Source organism: Peromyscus maniculatus, chromosome 4, assembly GCF_049852395.1.
Source record: "Peromyscus maniculatus bairdii isolate BWxNUB_F1_BW_parent chromosome 4, HU_Pman_BW_mat_3.1, whole genome shotgun sequence".
Taxonomy (NCBI): Eukaryota; Metazoa; Chordata; class Mammalia; order Rodentia; family Cricetidae; genus Peromyscus; species Peromyscus maniculatus.
Genome location: NC_134855.1, coordinates 124,384,519 through 124,402,182, shown reverse-complemented (window position 1 = coordinate 124,402,182; position 17,664 = coordinate 124,384,519). Strand labels below are relative to the sequence as shown.

At 47.2% G+C, this 17,664-nt stretch overlaps 1 protein-coding gene across 1 annotated transcript; it reads right to left on the bottom strand.

Moving 5' to 3' along the window:
• Positions 1 to 14,383: 14,383 nt before the first annotated feature.
• Insm1 (INSM transcriptional repressor 1) lies at positions 14,384 to 17,255 on the bottom strand. The gene has a single exon (XM_042277082.2). The coding sequence runs from the start codon at positions 17,067 to 17,069 to the stop codon at positions 15,519 to 15,521; it is 1,551 nt and encodes a 516-aa protein (XP_042133016.2). The 5' UTR covers positions 17,070 to 17,255; the 3' UTR covers positions 14,384 to 15,518.
• Between the last annotated feature and the right edge of the window lie 409 nt (positions 17,256 to 17,664).

The window sequence follows — 17,664 nt, the reverse complement described above, 5'->3', positions numbered from 1 at the left end:
CTCAGACCTTATCATAAAGAATCCAGCTTCCAATGAAAAGGATCACTAAGAAGAATGCAATTGTACGGGTTTGGTTTGGGGATTTTTGTCTGTTTTGTTGTTATTGTTGTTGTTGTTGTTTAGTATTCCAGGGGAAATGCCTGTTTCCTCCAGTGGAGTATCTTCTCATGAGAAGATACTGCATTACAGTGTTCACTTCTGTACACACATCTCTGGTGTAGCTTTGTGTGTGTCATCTAAGCCAAGGCCACTTGATGGAAATGTTTGTATCAAAGATTGCTCTTCTATGAATGGATGTGGTTTTAATTGCATTTCATTTTCAAAAAAAAAAAAAACAACCAATGGAGGTTTTTGGAAAAGATCATAAAGTAAACTTCTCTACATATGTGTTTACTTAACACCCTGGTCTGCATCTGGGAACTCCAACCCTTCCTCCATCTACTTCTGCTATGACAGCTGAGGCCTGAAGGTGTTGCCTTCCTGGCTGTCATGCAGCTAGACTGAGGATTCAGCCAGGAGCTGAGTCCCCAGGTTTCCATGTGTAGTGACACCTCCATTCGGTGTAGTGGTACCAACAACTGTTCCTAGCCAGTGCCTGGACTGTTGCTGAACAATGTAGTCGTCATGTGCCCATTGTACTCCAGCTGCTGTGAGGATGCTTCGGAGTCCACATCCAAGGCCACCTTGAGTCTGTTGTCATAGGAGCCAGACTGAGCACAGCAAGGTTTTGGCACTGTGAGGATCTGGTTTGCCAGAAATCTGACCTCTCCTTATCGTCCACAAAAAGAGCACTTGGAACCAACCCCTCCTGGGAATTCAAAAACCACCAGATAACAGATTCCTGGAAAGGCAGATTGCACAGGTCTTAACTGAAAAAGAAAAAAAGAAAAAAAAAAAGACTTTGAAAAGAAAGATCTGCTACCAAGGCAGACTTGGTGCAATACCCAGGCAGGTTGGCCACGCCCTGGAAGTTCATTCCCACCTTCTGGAGTCAAAGAGCCATGTGGTGTTTAGCACTTGCTACCATTTGATCAGATTTGTGGTCGCCTCCTAAGGGCATTTACAGGTAAGGATTCCAGGAAAAGATGGGAAACCACCAAGTCCCTTGAACACCACAGGGACTGCCAGCAAAAGGCTTGCTTCCAAAGCCAAGGGTCGGCGTCCCCTGCTGTCTGCTGGAGCATCTCTCCAGCATAGCCCATGGCCCAGCCGGGGAAGGCAAGGACATCTCTGTGGCATGCTCCCCTGCCAAAAGATGTTTTCACGTGTGCTCCAAAGTAGGTGGCCAGCAGCGCCACAGCAGGGGACCCTGGGAAATGACACCCCTGCTAAGGGTCACTGAAAAGAACTTGCTGACATTGCATTGTGCTTTTTTTGGTGGTTAGGATTTTACAAGAAAAATATGTTTTAATACCTAAGTCCCTACTAGCCTAAATTAAGTTGGATAATATGAGAGAAGGTATGGATTTAAGCTGCCGTGTTGTATGTGTCAAGCAAACACTTGTCAGGCATGCATGAGGTTCTGGTTTGATCCCTAGCACTAGAGAAAGAAAAGGGGTGTGTGTGTGTGTGTGTGTGTGTGTGTGTAGGTAGGTAAGTTTAAAAATAATGGAAGATTCGGCTTATTACAAAACCAAAGTCAGAGAAACCAGGAAGTCCTTGTCACCGTCTTCCATACCATACCATCTTCCAGACATGAAAAACAGGCTTAATATTACACTGATATGCTGCCTTCCATATCAGACTGCATTCATTATATATGTGATTGAAAATTCCATTTAAGACATTGAAGAAAGGAAGAACAGATACATTAATGATCTCAGGAATAAGGGTGCCTTTTCCTGTGTGTCCAGGTGGAATTTTTAATCTAACATTTATGTATCCCTCCCTCTCCCTCTGGCAAAATGCTCATTGAGTTTGACAGACTATTTTACATGAATAGGTCCTGCTCGTCAGCCTCCTCCTTGGCGTGGGGTCCTAGGGTCTGAAAATTGGAGTGTGCTTTTCACTGAGGGTGTGAAGTGTGGAGGGACGGCTATTACAGATCCTGAAAGGATCTTTTTGACTTCAGAAAATAGCCTGGCCAAGAAAAGCTTTTTTCCATGAATACTCACAGACTGCATTATGCTCCTCAGATGATAGAGGTGAGCACTTTTGATCAATATTCCCCAAGAAATGCTGCCAGGCTAAGTGGGACCTGAGGGCCTCTGGGAGACACCCCCCCCCCTGGAGCTGCTACACCTCTGCAGCACATTTCTTACCAATGCTTTGAGATGCAGCATCAGCTCCCCTCCTAAATACTGACAGCCCGTTCTGTCCTCTCTGTACCTCACCAGAAATGACTCCCCCCCCCCGCAGCTTTCCTTTGGGAGCATTTTGTCACCTCCATTTCAGGAAAGCCAAGGGTAGAGGAAAGACTTGGACAGGAGTAGGAAGACTTGAGCAGGAGCTTCTGAATCAAGGAAGGTTTGTTTGCTCATTTAGCATTGCTGAGATTGCAATGACCTGACAGTGTGGATATACGGATATGTATACATTTTCTCTCCCATTTTCCCCCTTCCCAACTCCCCTCTCCATGAAAATGGTAAGCAGGTTATTAAAAAACAAATTCTCTCTCAAAGCCTTCTCTCCAGATCCATGCAAACACACACACACAAAGATGTCGGCTTTTATTTTGTACAGACATTGCATTACATATTATCTGTTACTCTGATGTTCCTTTAAGATTTACTATGTCGTAGGTGCACATGGCTCTAATTCATCATGCTTAGTGGCTGCATATTATTCCTCAAAATGAAATTCAATTTCCTTGGCCTGTGGGTAAGCATTAAGGTGGTCTCCAGTGTTCCTTACAACAATAGTCCTGCAATAAACACCATCACACTTCTACCCTGACATGTGGATGCTTTTATTTGTGTGGATAAATTTCCAAAACTGAAATAAGTGAGTATTACAGCTTGGATCTGGAACGTGCTGCAAAGGCTTCTGGGTCAAAAGCTTGGTTGATCTGTGTGACCAATAGAACACAAGGAAAGTGCTGTGCCTTTCAAGATCAGGTGACAGGTGTTACAGTCTCCTTCCTGGCCTTTTGAATAGCTTGCTCTGGGAATGCTGCCATGCTGTGAGGATACTCAAGCAGTGCTGTGGGGACTAGAGGCCATATGAGGGAGCCAGATCAGAAGCTACTCCTTAACACCATCAACCTTCACCTGAATGCAGACCTGTGTGACAGCTAACTGTAACTTCTTTTCCCCCTTAATGAAAAGAATTAAATTTATTTCATTTATGTTATGTGTTTGAGTGTTTTGCCTTTATGTTTATCCGTGCATCACATGCCTGGTGTCCATGGAGTTCAGAAGATGGCATCAGATCCCCTGGAACTGGAGTTACAGACAGTTGTGAGGTACTATGTGAGTTCTGGGAACTGAACTCAGCTCCTCTGGAAGTGCAACCAGCGCTCTTAACCACTGAGCCATCTCTCCAGCCCCAATAACTATAATATTCCAAAATACAGCCCCTCAATGAAGCGTGCAACTGAATTTCTTTGTATTTGTGATGGTCTTAGTAGCTCAGGTTGACTTGACTGTGAACTCAAAACCCTCCTGCCTCAGCAATTCTAGGCACTGGGATTGAAGATGTGCACTACTCATGCCCAGCTGCTTCTGAGTTGCTGGCCTAATGAATTAGTGCTGTTGCTCTTAACATTGAGTTTTGGGGGTAATTTGTTCTTATATGGTCAAAGTGATTTAAACACACTAATCCCATAGATAGAAACTAGGGCACTGGTTGTTTGGCTGAACCCAAGGTAATGTAGAGGAAGCATTTACACACAGCAGTACATCCTAACAATGGTTCAAATTCCATGGTGAGATATAGTATAACCTTATCCTTTGTGCCTAGCTCACAGTATTTCTAGAAAAGGGTACCATACTAGGGACCCAGAGACCTGAGTTCTGGTTTATGTCTAGAAGAAAAGTCATGTAATCTAGGGTGAAGTGGTCAACATCATGTCATCACACACAAAGTGATGATGAATCATGCTATTTCCTACACAGGGATGGGGTGAACACAAATAGAAAAGCTCACATCAAGTGTTCTGAAAAGCCAGGGAGAATGCTAAAAATGCCAGGTTATTTATTACATAATGAATCACCTCTAAAACTCAGTGTTATAAAACAACAGCCATTGTGTTACTTTTCTTATTCAGAGCTCCAGGGAGTGAGTGAGCCCATCTAGGCCATTTTTACCTGTCAAGGGGGCGAAAGGAGCTGGAGTCCTGTTCCCTCTCATGTCTGGGGTTGATTCTCAATCTTGAATGAGACCTCAACTTAGTCTGACTTGGGCTTTCTCATGGTGTGAAGATTGAGACCAAGACAGACACAGGCAGAAGATGCATGGCCATTCCTAACCTCACATAGAAGTCACACTTAGTGATTTCTTGGTGTTACTGCCTCTGTATTTTGAAGAAGCATTCACAGAGACCCATTCAGTCTTACAGGGAAAAGGATGGGTACAGACTTTGTTTCACAATGGGACATATGTAAAGGAATTTGAAGAAGTATTTTAAAACCTGTACCAAGTGCATTAGTATTATGTGAAACTTGTAATTCCCCCCCCCAAAAAAAAACAAAAAACAAAAAAACAACCTCAAAAGAGCAAAACTATTGAGTTCTTGCTAGCACTTGACCCGAATAACTCATTTAATCTTTCAGAAAAGTACTATCCAAGCCCAACTTCACTAGCCTCTGAGATCAGACAAGATTGGACACATTCAGGGGATGGCCAAAGACAACTCATTTAATCTCAACAAGAGCCCTGGGAGATACTTAGTCACAGACAGCTCAATATACTTTAGCCAGATGAAGTAGATGCATCACTAAAGGCTCCTAGTTACCTCACTTTGTGTCTAGGAGGGTCAGATAGTAAGATGTTGGGGTTAAAATATTCAGGAATACTCAAATGGTCTTACCAGACAGGTCATTTCATGATACTGAACCTTGTGATGGCCACTTCTGAGACACAAATCCTTTTCTGTCTCTCTCCAACATGATACCCAAACTTGATACCACCTCCTTGGCATCCCTCTTATGGATCTATGTCTCATGGTTTGTTTGATTAGAAATCAGGCATCGTGGCCTGGCGGTGGTGGTGCATGCCTTTAATCCCAGCACTCGGGAGGCAGGGCCAGATGGATCTCTGTGAGTTCGAGGCCAGCCTGGGCTACCAAGTGAGTTCCAGGAAAGGCACAAAACTACACAGAGAAACCCTGTCTCGAAAAAACAAAAAAAAAAAACAAAAAAAAAAAAAAAAAAAAAAAAAGAAAGAAAAAAAAAGAAAAAAGAAAAAAAAAGAAAAAAAAGAAAGAAAGAAATCAGGCATCATTAATCCAAGGGTAACCTGACTCCTCATAGTTTAACATTGGTGTCCATGTCCAATCCATTTTCTATAACCTTCTAGCAAAGCCTAGCTGCAAGGGAGGCTAGGAAGGAAAATTTGGAAGTTTTGACTTGGGAAGGCTGGGCTCATTAAGTGGGAGATTAAGCACAGAAAGGGTATTCAAAAGGTATAATACAAGTAAAAAAATATAATCAATGTACAATACATGTGCATGCTACCTTTTCCTCATTTTATCAATAATAAAATGATCGGAGAGAAGACTGATAACTTGTGTAAAGCCCACAGCTCTTAATGGTAGAGACAAGATGATAAGGCATTTGTACTCTCATTCCATGGAACCTCAATAGGTACAACATGCCAGAGAAGGAATGGTGTTCCTTTATATATGAGCTTGTAAAAATCTGTCCACATTGAAAGACAAAGGAAAATTCCAGAAGCTACAGTTGTGACATGCTCTTTGAAGCATAAAGTGTAATTCTTTTTTGGGGTAGGGGGCAGTTATGCTGGAAATCAAATACAGAGCCTCATCCTTGCTAGGCAAGCACTCTGCCACTGATTTGAATATGCCATGTCTTCTATAGGCCCAAGTGATTACTGTATATGGGGAGGTGGTAGAACCTTTTGGAAGTAGGGCATAGTTAGAGGATGTAGGTCACTGGAGGGAACTACATCTCTCTCTCCCTGTCTCTGCTTCCTGGCTACCATAAGGTAAGGAGGTTGTTCAACCATTCCCATCATCCATGATTATCTGCCTCATGGACTAAAACCTCTGAAATCAGGAGACAAAAACAAAAACAAAAACAAAACAAACACACAAACAAACCCAAAAACTACTCACTCTTGTCAAATGGTTGTTCTCAGGTATTTGTCACAGTAACAACAAACTGACCGATACAATGTAATATTTTCTTTAAAGTTTCTAGCCAGGTGTGGTGGCACAGGACTGTAACTACAGTACTTCAGAGGCTGAGTCAAGAGGATTCCTATAAGTTCAGGGCCAGCCTAGGATACATGCAAAACCCTGTATGGAGCAAACAAACAAGTTCCTAGACCATAAGTGTCAGAGTCTGGACTTGGTTTCATGTATTGGGCAGAAATGTGTCTGCATCCCTCTGCTGCCCTTCAGACTAAATTGTTCAGGGATATTTTTTTTCCTTCCCTCACTCACATCTGTTGTCATGGTTCTGGGATGGCCTGTTAACTTGCCTGCAGGCGTATAACAATAAGTGATTTCCACACCAAGAGTTCTTAGAACCGAAATGGAAAGTAAAGAACCAGATAGAAGGGAGCATAGAAAGCCAGCTCAGAGTGATTTTCTCACCATGCTGTGGCTTAAAATGCCACCATCTATTTCTCTCCCTTATACTTTGCATCTGCAGCCTACAAAGCAGAATCTACAGATTTAGTATTATGCAAGTGGGAGAGCCTTTGTTGTGGTTGGAGTATTGAATGTATCTGATTTTCTCATGAATATCAGATACTTGCGTTTGCAAGATTTTTGGAAATAAGTTTCTCCTATGTTTGATACAGGAGACAGTGTTTCTCTCACCAGGTGGGAGAGAAGTCATCTGACTCCTGATTGAGGACTAGAACTGTGCATGTCCTAGGCCCCTGGCAAGAGGACAGAATGCATTTAACCATCCATATGAATTCTCCCATACCAGAATCTTTGCCACCTTGGGTTGTTCTCTTTGCACTAGTATGGTCAGATTTAAGTCTGTCTCTTGTAGGGCTTCCTATGTCCCCATCTGTTCCACAGATAGGGATTAATTAAACCTTGTAGAGTACTTTGAGAACTCAGTGAGTCACTCAGGCAGACCTCAGCCTAGGCCAAACTGAAGTTAAGCTGCTAATACAGTTACAGATGCATCATTAGTTGGAGCTAGTGGTCCCTGGTTAAGATTTCCAAACACTAGCTCTTAGTTCAAACCTACTGTTTGCCCAAACCAGGATGACTCACTCTGTGGGCAATAGTTCACTCTAAACCCATCAGTATCAACGTCCACACAGACTTCCTTGCATCTTGTTAACCTTTGGATTCTAATGCAGTGGTAGGTCCAAGATGAGGTCTGAAGTTCTGTCGGCTCTTCAAACTGGCTCCCACACGATGCTGATGCAGTGAATCTATAGTCAGCAAAGCCCTGAAAAATGCCAATAACGAACCTACAACCTGTTTATTGTGGTTTCCCATCTTCATCTGTTTTGTGTTGCTGTGACAAAATACCACAGGTTGGTTGGTTTATAATGAACAGGTGTTTATTGCCTTACAGATTATGGATCCTCCAAAGGCTCTGTTCCCTTGGGAATTCCAAGAGAATTCCTTACTATATCATTCCGCTGAAGGTAGAGAGCACGTGAGGAAGAGAATGATGGGCCCAAGGCATGCTTATCACTACCTTACCTTCTGCATTAACAACACTAATCCATCCATGAGGTCAGAGCCATCATGACCTTGATGCCTCCCATTAGGCTCCACCTCCAAACACTTGTATTGGATATTCTATTTCCAGCGTAGTATTACATTTCTATCATATGAACTTTGAAGGCACATTCAAACCATAGTATCATCGTCATTGATATGCTTGTGACACTGGGTCAGAGAACTTGTATAAAAATAATGATTGGCAGCCTTTCTCCAGTTTTGACCTTTGGACTCTAACCTAAATGTCCATATACTCAAATACTTGCACAATTAAAAAAGATCAGCAACTGCCAAGAAGATGTTGGTTGCTATTAAATTAACACCATTTTGAAGCCAGTGAATGCTAACTCAAAGTTATCTTCTGTCTTTGATTCAACTTCTAAGCTAATAAGTGAGTAGTTACCCAAATTCCTTGAAATGTTAAGTTGAACTAGATATGAAGTTTTTATTTTTTACTTAGAAAAAGAGCCCAAGTTGTTATTTCACTGGCTAATGTCAGATCATTTGTGTAAGTAAGAAACCCTTTCAAGTAATGGACAACCTTGCTATCTTAGTTAGGATTCTATTGCTGTGAAGAGATATCATGACCATTGCAACACTTATGAGAAAAACATTTAATTTGGGTGGCTCACTTACAGTTTCAGAGGTTCAGTCCCTTGTCATCGTGGTGAGAAGCACAGCAGCATGTAGGCAGATGTGGTCCTGGAGCTGAGAGTCCTACACTTTGCAGGCAAGTCGAGCGACTGTCACACTGAGTGAAGCTGGAGAAAGGAGACCTCAAAGCCCGCCCCCAGGGTGACACACTTCCTCCAAGAAGGCCACATCCTCTGATAGTGCCACTCGGTTTGGAGGCCGTTTTCTTTCAAACTCTCACACTTGCTCTTCTGTTTAGATGTCTGTAGTGATTGATAGGAGTCAGGGTAGGGTTTATATTGCCGAAAGCAACCATGATGGAGGGGGTGAACATGAGCAATACTAAAAATCAACTGGAAGGCAGTTTTCTATTGTGTGGGAAACTGCCTCTTTGCATCTATATTCTAGAATGGCAATGGCTTGTTTCACATAGACAGCAAAAGAAAAAGAGCCACAGATAAGTTGATGGGGCAAGCTTTTAAATGGCAACCCTGAACATGTGTATTTTAGCCCAAGTCTCCCACCCTTTCTATTCTTTGTACTCCGGAAATTGTAGCCTAATTTTTCTTTCTCCAGTAGAAAGAGCCCTTCTCTGAACTCTGCTCTTCCATGCACTGACACCTCCCTGTGCCCTATCAGATTTGACACACAATAGCATCTTGGCTTACTCTGTTCATTCTGTCAGCCTCAGGTGTGACTGTCATCTGGCTGTGGTATTTGCGAAGAGGACATTGCACTGGGGCTCTGGCTGTGTACAGCAGAGACGAAGCAGATGTTGCACTCAATGAAAGGCCTTCTTTGATGAGTGAAAGAGGAGAGCGATGAATTAAGGTTGAAGTTTCCGGCGTTATCTCCCTGCTATATTATGCTCAGCCTATGGGCTCAAGCCAAATGGGAGGAACTGTGAAAGTCTGATAGCAGGGCAGTACAGTGGTAAACTGAATGAGAACTGTGGAGACACTGCTGGTGTGGCAGGATGTGACTATAATGTGCTTGCAACACAGGCTCTTCACAGGCCTTTGAGGGTGTTCCTACTGCCATGAACATTCTAGAAGTTTCACTGCCATTTGGAATGGCTTGTCCCTCTAGCGTGGGCTTGTTGCAATGAGTTAATGGAGACAAAAGAAATCAAAAACTGAAAATGGAAACACTAATGCTTTGTGTGGAAATGCCACCAGGGAGACCACACAGCACAGAAATCTTCAAACAAGACAAGCATGAATGTGCTCACCCCATAACCCATCTGTTCACCATGCAGAAGGAAGTGTGTACAGCCTGGATAGCCCCCTGTTCCACAGGCAGTGTGCCCACAATAAAAGTATCTGGTAGACAAAGGATGACAGACACTTGGGGCTTAAGAGATGAAGGGGTGAATGTTTGGGTTCATTAAAATATGCTAGCTGACTTTAAATCATGTGCTCAGGTTGTTCTCTGATTTGGAGAAACACACCAGGCTAGGGCCTTTATTAGGATAATAAAATCCAAATTTGGATGCTAAAAAACCATCCAGAATAATTGTGAATGGTAACTCTGAAAGCCAGAACTTTTTTCTCTCTCACCCCTATGAGAAACTAATTTCCCTCACTCCAAAGGTCTATCCTGGGTCCCTTGCTGGGGACACCTTTCCATGGACCCTGTTGCTTTCAGTATTGTGTCTGATTCCAAGTAACTTCTCCCCGTGGTTCCTCATAAAGAATATGTTTAAAAACAAAAGCAAGCCGGGCGTTGGTGGCGCACGCCTTTAATCCCAGCACTCGGGAGGCAGAGCCAGGCGGATCTCTGTGAGTTCGAGGCCAGCCTGGGCTACCAAGTGAGCTCCAGGAAAGGCGCAAAGCTACACAGAGAAACCCTGTCTCGAAAAAACCAAAAAAATAAAAAATAAATAAATAAATAAAAATAAATAAATAAATAAATAAATAAAAACAAAAGCAAAACACCAGAACTTGTTTCTCTTCAGAAAACTCTCTTGCCTGGCCAATTGCTTCAGTGAATCAAAACCTGTAGTCAGTTGCACAGGGTGAGGATGTTGAAAATTACTGATCTACTATTTCCTTAGCAACCTTGGAAGAAGACAAGAAGAAGAAGAAGACTTGCCAAGATCACCTGGTTAAAAAAAAAAATTCCTCTACCCACCAGAATCACAGAGCAAGTAGGGCTTCTTTGATGCCTTGAGCCATAGCCTGTAGACAGAAATTTCTCTGGTCCTGACTTACCCAGCCGTCCAGACGAATCTCTCCCACCCTCGGTCCCACAGCCACTTATAAAATAATTACTCAGAGGTTTATATTAATTACAAACTGTGTGACCTATGCCTTCAGCTTCTTGCTAGCTAGCTCTTTCATCTTAACCCATTCCTATTAATCTTTACATTGCCACATGGCCGTGGCATTACCAGTCTGCTGGCATCTTGTTGCTCCTTTTGCAGCGGGCTGGCGTCTCTCTGGACTCCACCCTTCTTCATCTCATCTTTAGTTTGGATATACCACCTAACCTTATTCTGCCCTGCCATAGGCCAATTGCAGCTTTATTTATCATCCAATTGGAGCTACACATATTCACAGCATACAGAAAGACATCCCCCAGCAATAGCCTCTGTATACTCTGCCTGGCTTGGAAATGTCAGGTGCCAGAGATAGTTGATCTCTGAGATGCAGAAACACAGGACTCCCAGCAGAGGCTGGTCTTTCATTCTGAGAGCTCCTGGATTGCTCTGCATTCTGAGGCCACTGGGTGGGCATGCTCTTGTCTGCCCGGAGGGAGTCTCCTTGAGTTACAGGGTCAGCTGTCATTTCTGAGCTTCGATGTTGCTGCTGTGCCTCTGGTGACTATTGCTATATATCTCAAGAGTGACGAGCACACCACATGGAATGCTGTAAATCCATCATGAAGAGACAGTCACTCCTCAAACAGAAGATGAAACTCGGAGATGCATTTGGCTTCTCTCTCTCTCCCTCTTACTCTTCAGACTGCTATTTTTGAGTTATTTTATTAGAACACAGATTTAAAGTCTGAAGTCTATAAGCCACTATCACGCCATCTTGCTGATCAAATAGGATCAGAATCATTGTTAATTCTGTAAGTTCTTTCATCCCATGGGTTTCTCTCTACAGCTCTGCTTCCTTACTGTTCTGGAAATCCCACAGCTCATAGCTTCAACCACCAAACATTACAGCTTCCTCTACCTCTGCGATGTCTTTTTTATCTTAACCTGGCCCCACAACAAGCTAACGGTGACACATGCCAGAAAATTATTTGAAGTCAGCAACTTTTGTTCAAACTAAGCCTGCCAGAAGCTGCAGATTTGTAGCAAATTCTACATGTCCCAGGGGAACAGCAGTTGGGACAGTGAGGTTGCCTCCTGTGTGAAGAACACTGGATCCCTCTGGGGTCTGTGCTGTCTTTTGTCTCTTAGACTTCGGAATGCCCCCCTGAGATGCCCCATCGTGTTTATGTCCCCACCCCCACCCATAGTATCTATCACTGAGAGTATCTGAGGTCGACAGGCAAAGATAAAGAGCCTAGAGGGATCCAAGCGACATGGACTAATGCTACAGAGTCTGACCAACCCTCACTAGAGACCCCTTTTGTCCTTTGGTGGACTAACGGTGCCAGAATTCCTCCAGAATGATCTATTTAGTTGGATTAAGAGTCTCTCCTGCTTTGTCTGTTTTGACTCTGTGGAAAGCTATAGAATGAAGAAGAAAAAAAAGAAAAGATGGGATGGGTCACCTGAGTGGAGGCAGGTGAGGCACTGGGCCAGGGTCCTGGGTACCACCAGCAGAGCAAACAGGGCCAGATGAGAAGTGTTGCACCCTCTCCTGCAGTCCTCCGCACCACCCACCCCCCCCCCCCCCCGACACACTAGGCAACATTCAACTGTAGCATCGCCCTGTGCAAATGTGGGCACCCAGGTCTCCGCAAGGCACTTAGCACGCCCCCAAGTGTCCCTGTGTGTGCAGGGTTGGAGTCCAGCCAGCCTCCTTCTAGATTGAAACAGACTAGCTTTCTGGGCTTCTGGTAGGTGTGATTTCCTCTGTCCATGGTGCTACCCAGAAGGAAGGAAAGACTTGTAACCTCGGTGTTTGGGAAAAACTCCGTACAGCAGACCTTCCCCGCACAGCCCATGTTCCCGCTCAGCACGCCACCCCACCCCCCTCGCCCCCTTAGAGCTCCCACTGTTCCAGTCTCAGAGAAGTGAAGCTGGTGAGTGATAGGTGGCCTGGGCCTCAGGACAACGATGACTGTGAGGAAAGAGGTCAACCCAGTGCCTCTCGGCTGTTCCAGGCACCGGCTCACTGAGGGTCCAAAGCAGTTCAGAACATCCTCTTGCTCTTTTGTTTTGCCCCATCTAACATAGATAAAGAGCTAGGCTAACATTTCCTTTATTTGTCCCTCTTTTGGACCCTCCCTCAGAGCCAGGTTGCTCAACCTAACGCCCAATCCTTCCACCATCAAGCCTGCACTGTGGCATAAGGTAGGAAATCATGAACTGGCTTCCAATGACCTCCCGATATTGGAGTGACCTCCGAACACACAGCCTGTCCACAGTACCAGGAAGAGTGTATTTCCCGCTCTCCAAGGAAGCAGGGAAAGGGAAAGACCGACTTCCTCACTGCAGAATATTATGCTAACTTGTATTGCTTGAGAAATTGTCACCCAACACTCTTCCTCGGTACTTCAAGGGTCTGCTTCAATCATCTCTGTTTACTATGCAGCTTCACTCAGAAGCGCATAAACATAAACAGAATCTTAGTTTTTATTCTGGAGAAGTAGTGTGTTTGTTCAGCTGAAATACATCTCCCCAGGAGACAGAGAACCACTCATGAACAAGTAAGTCACATCTGCATGTATATAGGTGAGTAGAGGTGAATTTCCACCCTGTGGTCAAAGGCAAAACCAGCAAGTCCAACACAGATGCAGCCACTGTTCCTGAGACAGGTCTGGACTTGTCGAGTGGGGCCAGATTTCATGTTTATTTAAAAAAAAAAAAAAAAGTCCTACTGCCGCTGAACATACATGCATACATTCACTGCCCTGTAGCTTGGATGGTGTGTGGTTCAGAGGGAAATCTTTAAAGGTCCCATATTAAATTCTGAATTCCTCTTTCCCTGGACACTCTATCAGAGTTCTTTTAGGATGATCTCCACAGTGTAGACCTCTTTGGTAGGCAAATGTGTTTGGAAGACCTGATGGGCATTAGGGAAAAAAACGTAGGAGAGCTTCACAAAATGAAGGGCACACTCGTATGTGAAATGTGGCTAGGCTCGCTCCTTGATCACACTTTTCAGAATACTGTGTGTGATCAGCAGAACCATTCTTCAAAGAGCTGAGTGACAAATAACGGAAAACATTGTAATTGCCTGTTATTAAATTTAATACCCCAAACAGATGGTGTCCCCCCTCCCTGCTCACGCACTCAATAGATGGCTCACCTGACTGGAAACTTATTTTAGAGCCCGTTCTCCAAACTCCGTTCCTTAACTTGTGCTATGCCCGTGTGTAAATTGCTTTTTCCTACTTGGTCCTTAGTAATAATGATGATAGTAACAGTTTCTCCCACTTTGAGGAATGGCTATCACCTAAAACTCCAAATTATAGACAAGTGAAGATTATATTAAATAAATAAAAGTGGTATCCCTTTATCTGCTGGTGAAAGGGGCAGGGTCTTTTGAGGGCTTAGTTATGCCCCTCTGACTGGCTGCTAGGGCTTGCTCTAGCTGTTTCTAGTACATTTCTTTCAGAAAGGGCAGAGTCTAATACAGGTTCAGCTGTGAAAAATCCCCGACTCTTATGAGAGGGGAGATCTTCCCTAACCATAGAAATACAGGCGCTTTTTAGAAATCACTAAAAACCACCATTTAAAATCCATTTTAGATCCTCTTTGGAAGGAACTATGTGATAGGAAAATAAGACCACAATATTTTGACTTTGAAAATATTTTATTTGAATAGTAAATATTTATACAGTTGAAACAGTTCTATTGAAGCTTTCTATAAATAGCTAACAATTAAGAAAATAATGTATGTAGAAAAGAGATTGCATTTAAAAGTAAGAGCTGTCGTTGTACAAGGGCCTTGGAGCCCCTCAAGCAGAATAAAATGGTACGTTGTCTGTAATTCCCTCAGATAGATAGAAAAGTTAAAACTCTCAGCAGATCCCTTTACTAAAAAGGTTCTTTCCTAAAATGCACAGTGAAATGTCAAAAGTGGCAGGGGGAAAGCTCACAAAACAAATTAAAAAAGAATCAGCAATCAAATAATATCATAATCTTCATAATTAATATAAATAAATAAAGAATAAATAACAATTACGCATAAATCAACATATACATGTAAAGGGAACTCATATAGTCCTACCTCAACAAAGATGATCAAACCAGAACCTCTTCCGTGAAATATTGAGGCAGTTACTACAGCATCTCGTGAAAACTCCTCTCCCCCCACCCCAAAAAACAATCCCGAACAGACAACAGGTCAAGGCATTTGTGGCTATACTAAAGAAAACTCTTTTGTAAGCAATTTGATTTGTTCACATACAAAAAGGTAAAGCCAGACTCCAGCAGTTCACAAGCCATAATAAAGCTAATCGTGTGGGAAGTTCAATTTACAGCCTGTGAAATATAAAGGCATTTATTCCTCAAGATTCACCCAAAACAACCCGTACAATGCTACAGACATTGAGAGCAGAGATTGGTAGGCAGAGCAAACCGCATTTTCTAGACCATGAACACAGCGAATACTAGCAAGAAAAACAGCTTCGCCCCTCAAGGGGAGGCTTCCAACCACGAGACAAACGCATACAGCTTTTTTTTTTTCCTCCCCTGTACAGAAAGCGACGGACTCCTGTTGCTCCATGGGCGGGGGTACACAACGCAAAGGGGGTAGGGTCCAAAAGGAGTCACAGCGAGAGGACCAGGGTTACCATCACGCCACACCGAGAGAAGCGAAGACGACACTTTTACCCCGGAATGGGGGTGGGGGCACCCCAGCGCAGACATGGGGGCGCGCTCTCTTTGTGGGTCTCCAAGTGAAGGCACAGTTCTGGGGGCCGGGACCGAGGGCGCACTCTAGCAGGCTGGACGCACGGGCACCTGAAGGAGGATCACCTGTCTATTCTCAGACGGGTGGCACTTGTTGATGTGCCGCGTAAGACCCGGGGAACTGTAGAAGGTAGCCGGGCAGTACTTGCAGGGGAACACCTGGGCAGCGTGCAGCAGGCGCAGGTGGCGCTCCTGGGCGCCCTTGCTGGGGAAGGTCTCCCCGCACACTGGGCACAGGTGGCACTCGGCGGCCGCACTCAGGCCCAGTACGCCGGCCGCCTCGCCGTCGCCCGCGGCCTCCTGGGGCGTCTTTTCGTCGGGCCCCGCGTAGAAAGCCAGTATGTCCTCGGCGGGAGGCGGCGGCGGCGGCGGCGGCGGCGCGCCTTTGGCCTGCAGCGCCTGGTGATGTGCCAGCAGGTGCTTGCGCAGATAGGCCTGGCGACGGAACTTCTTGGCGCAGTGGTGGCACTCGTAGAGCCCGTCCTCGGAGCCTGACTCGGAAACGCCGCCGGGGCTCGGCGTGTCCCGATCGCTGCCGCCGCCCGCAGCCTCGCGCACCTCGGCCCTGGTAGCGGCTTCCGGCTCCGGCGCACGGGTTGTGGCAGGCGCGGGCCGTGGTTTGTGCCAGCGACGGTGCGAGGCCAGGTTGGCCGGGCAGCTGAAGACCTTGGCGCACTCGGGGCAGCGGTACTCCACGCGCACGATGCGCGAGCACTTGTGCTGCGCCAGCGCGAACGGGTCGGCGTACTCCTCCTTGCACAGCTGGCAGATGAACTCGCCCAGCGGCCGGGTTGCGCCCCCCGCACGGCCCCGCGGAGCCTCCACCGGGCCCTCCTTGATCTTGAGCCCCAGCACCGGCGACGTGGTCACCTCATCCTCGAAGTGTAACTTGCGGATGGCCTTGGGCTTTTTGGCGCTCGGGGCCTTGACTGCCTTGGCGGGTGGCTCTGCAGCGAGAGTGGCGGGGGGCGCGGGCCGCTTGCCCGGGGGCCGCAGGGCAGCGGCGGGGGACAGTGGGGGACCAGGCCCGGGACCCCGTGCCGCCTCGGCGCCGGCGGAGAAGGCGGTGCCCATCTTGAGCTCGGCAGGCGCGAAGAGTAGCGCGTCTCCGCCGCAGGTGCCGCCGCCGCCAGCGCCGTTCGCGCCGCCGCCTCCCCCTGCGAGCAGCGCGGCGGGCGTAGGGAAGGACTCGGCTGACACCGGCGAGCCGAGGTTGAAGCTGCGCTCGAAGTACTTGTGCTTCTCATGCTCGCGGCTCACCGGCCGCGTGGGGCTGTAGAGAGGTGCGGGGTGAGCAGCCTCTGGGTTGCCGAAGTGCGCGGCCCGCGGGCCCGGAGGGGGTGGCGGCGGGCCTGGCGCGCAGGCGAGCGCGGCGGCGAGCGCTGCATGGGCGCGCTCCGCGAGCGCCGGCGGCGGAGGTGGCGGCAGTGGCCCGGGGCTTGGCACCGGGGGCTCGGCGCGGGCGCCCCCGCAGCCGGGTGACAGCAGCAGCGCGCGGTCACCGTCCTCGCCGCCCCGAACCCGGTAGGACACGGGCGTGGACTTCTTGCTGCGCTTCACCAGGAACCCGCGGGGCATGTTGGCGCCGTGCAAGGGCAACGCACTGGCTGAGTCCCACCTCCGTGCTCGGCCCTGATGGCCCTCAGTGCCCCCAGCCCATCGCCTGCACTAGGCGGCTTCGAGACTCGCTTTGCGCCGGCAGCGGCTGGCCCGGCTCTGCGCCCCGCACGCGCGTCCCTGTCCCCGGGCCCGGGCGCCGCTCCCTTTTAACGGGGGGAGGGGGCCATTGTTCTCGCCTCCCGCTTCCCCCGGAGCCAATCAGAGCGTCCGCAGCTCCTCCGCCCGGGAGGGTGGGAGGGCGACAGAGCGGCAAAAAGGGGGCCGGGACTCAAGGGTCGCCCGGTAGGTGCGGCAGATGTACCTGAGGGCGCGGGGCCCCAGCGCGCGCCCCTCGGCCGCCCCGCCCCGCCGCGCCCGGCGCCGCCGCCCCGCCTGGCCCAGGCACACGCCCGGCCCCGCCTCCCTTCACGGTCTGCTGCTCCTCTATGGGGAGGCGCACGTGCCTGGGCTTTGTGTATCTCCTCCGGGGGGCGCGGAGCCGCCAAATGGGCCCGTCCATCAGCACGACAATGTGCGCCCCCCTCCCGCGCGGGGATTACCCGCGGGTCGCGAG

Excerpts from the sequence above, each read along its gene's own strand:
- Insm1 (XM_042277082.2), bottom strand. The coding sequence starts at position 17,069 with ATGCCCCGCGGGTTCCTGGTGAAGCGCAGCAAGAAGTCCACGCCCGTG.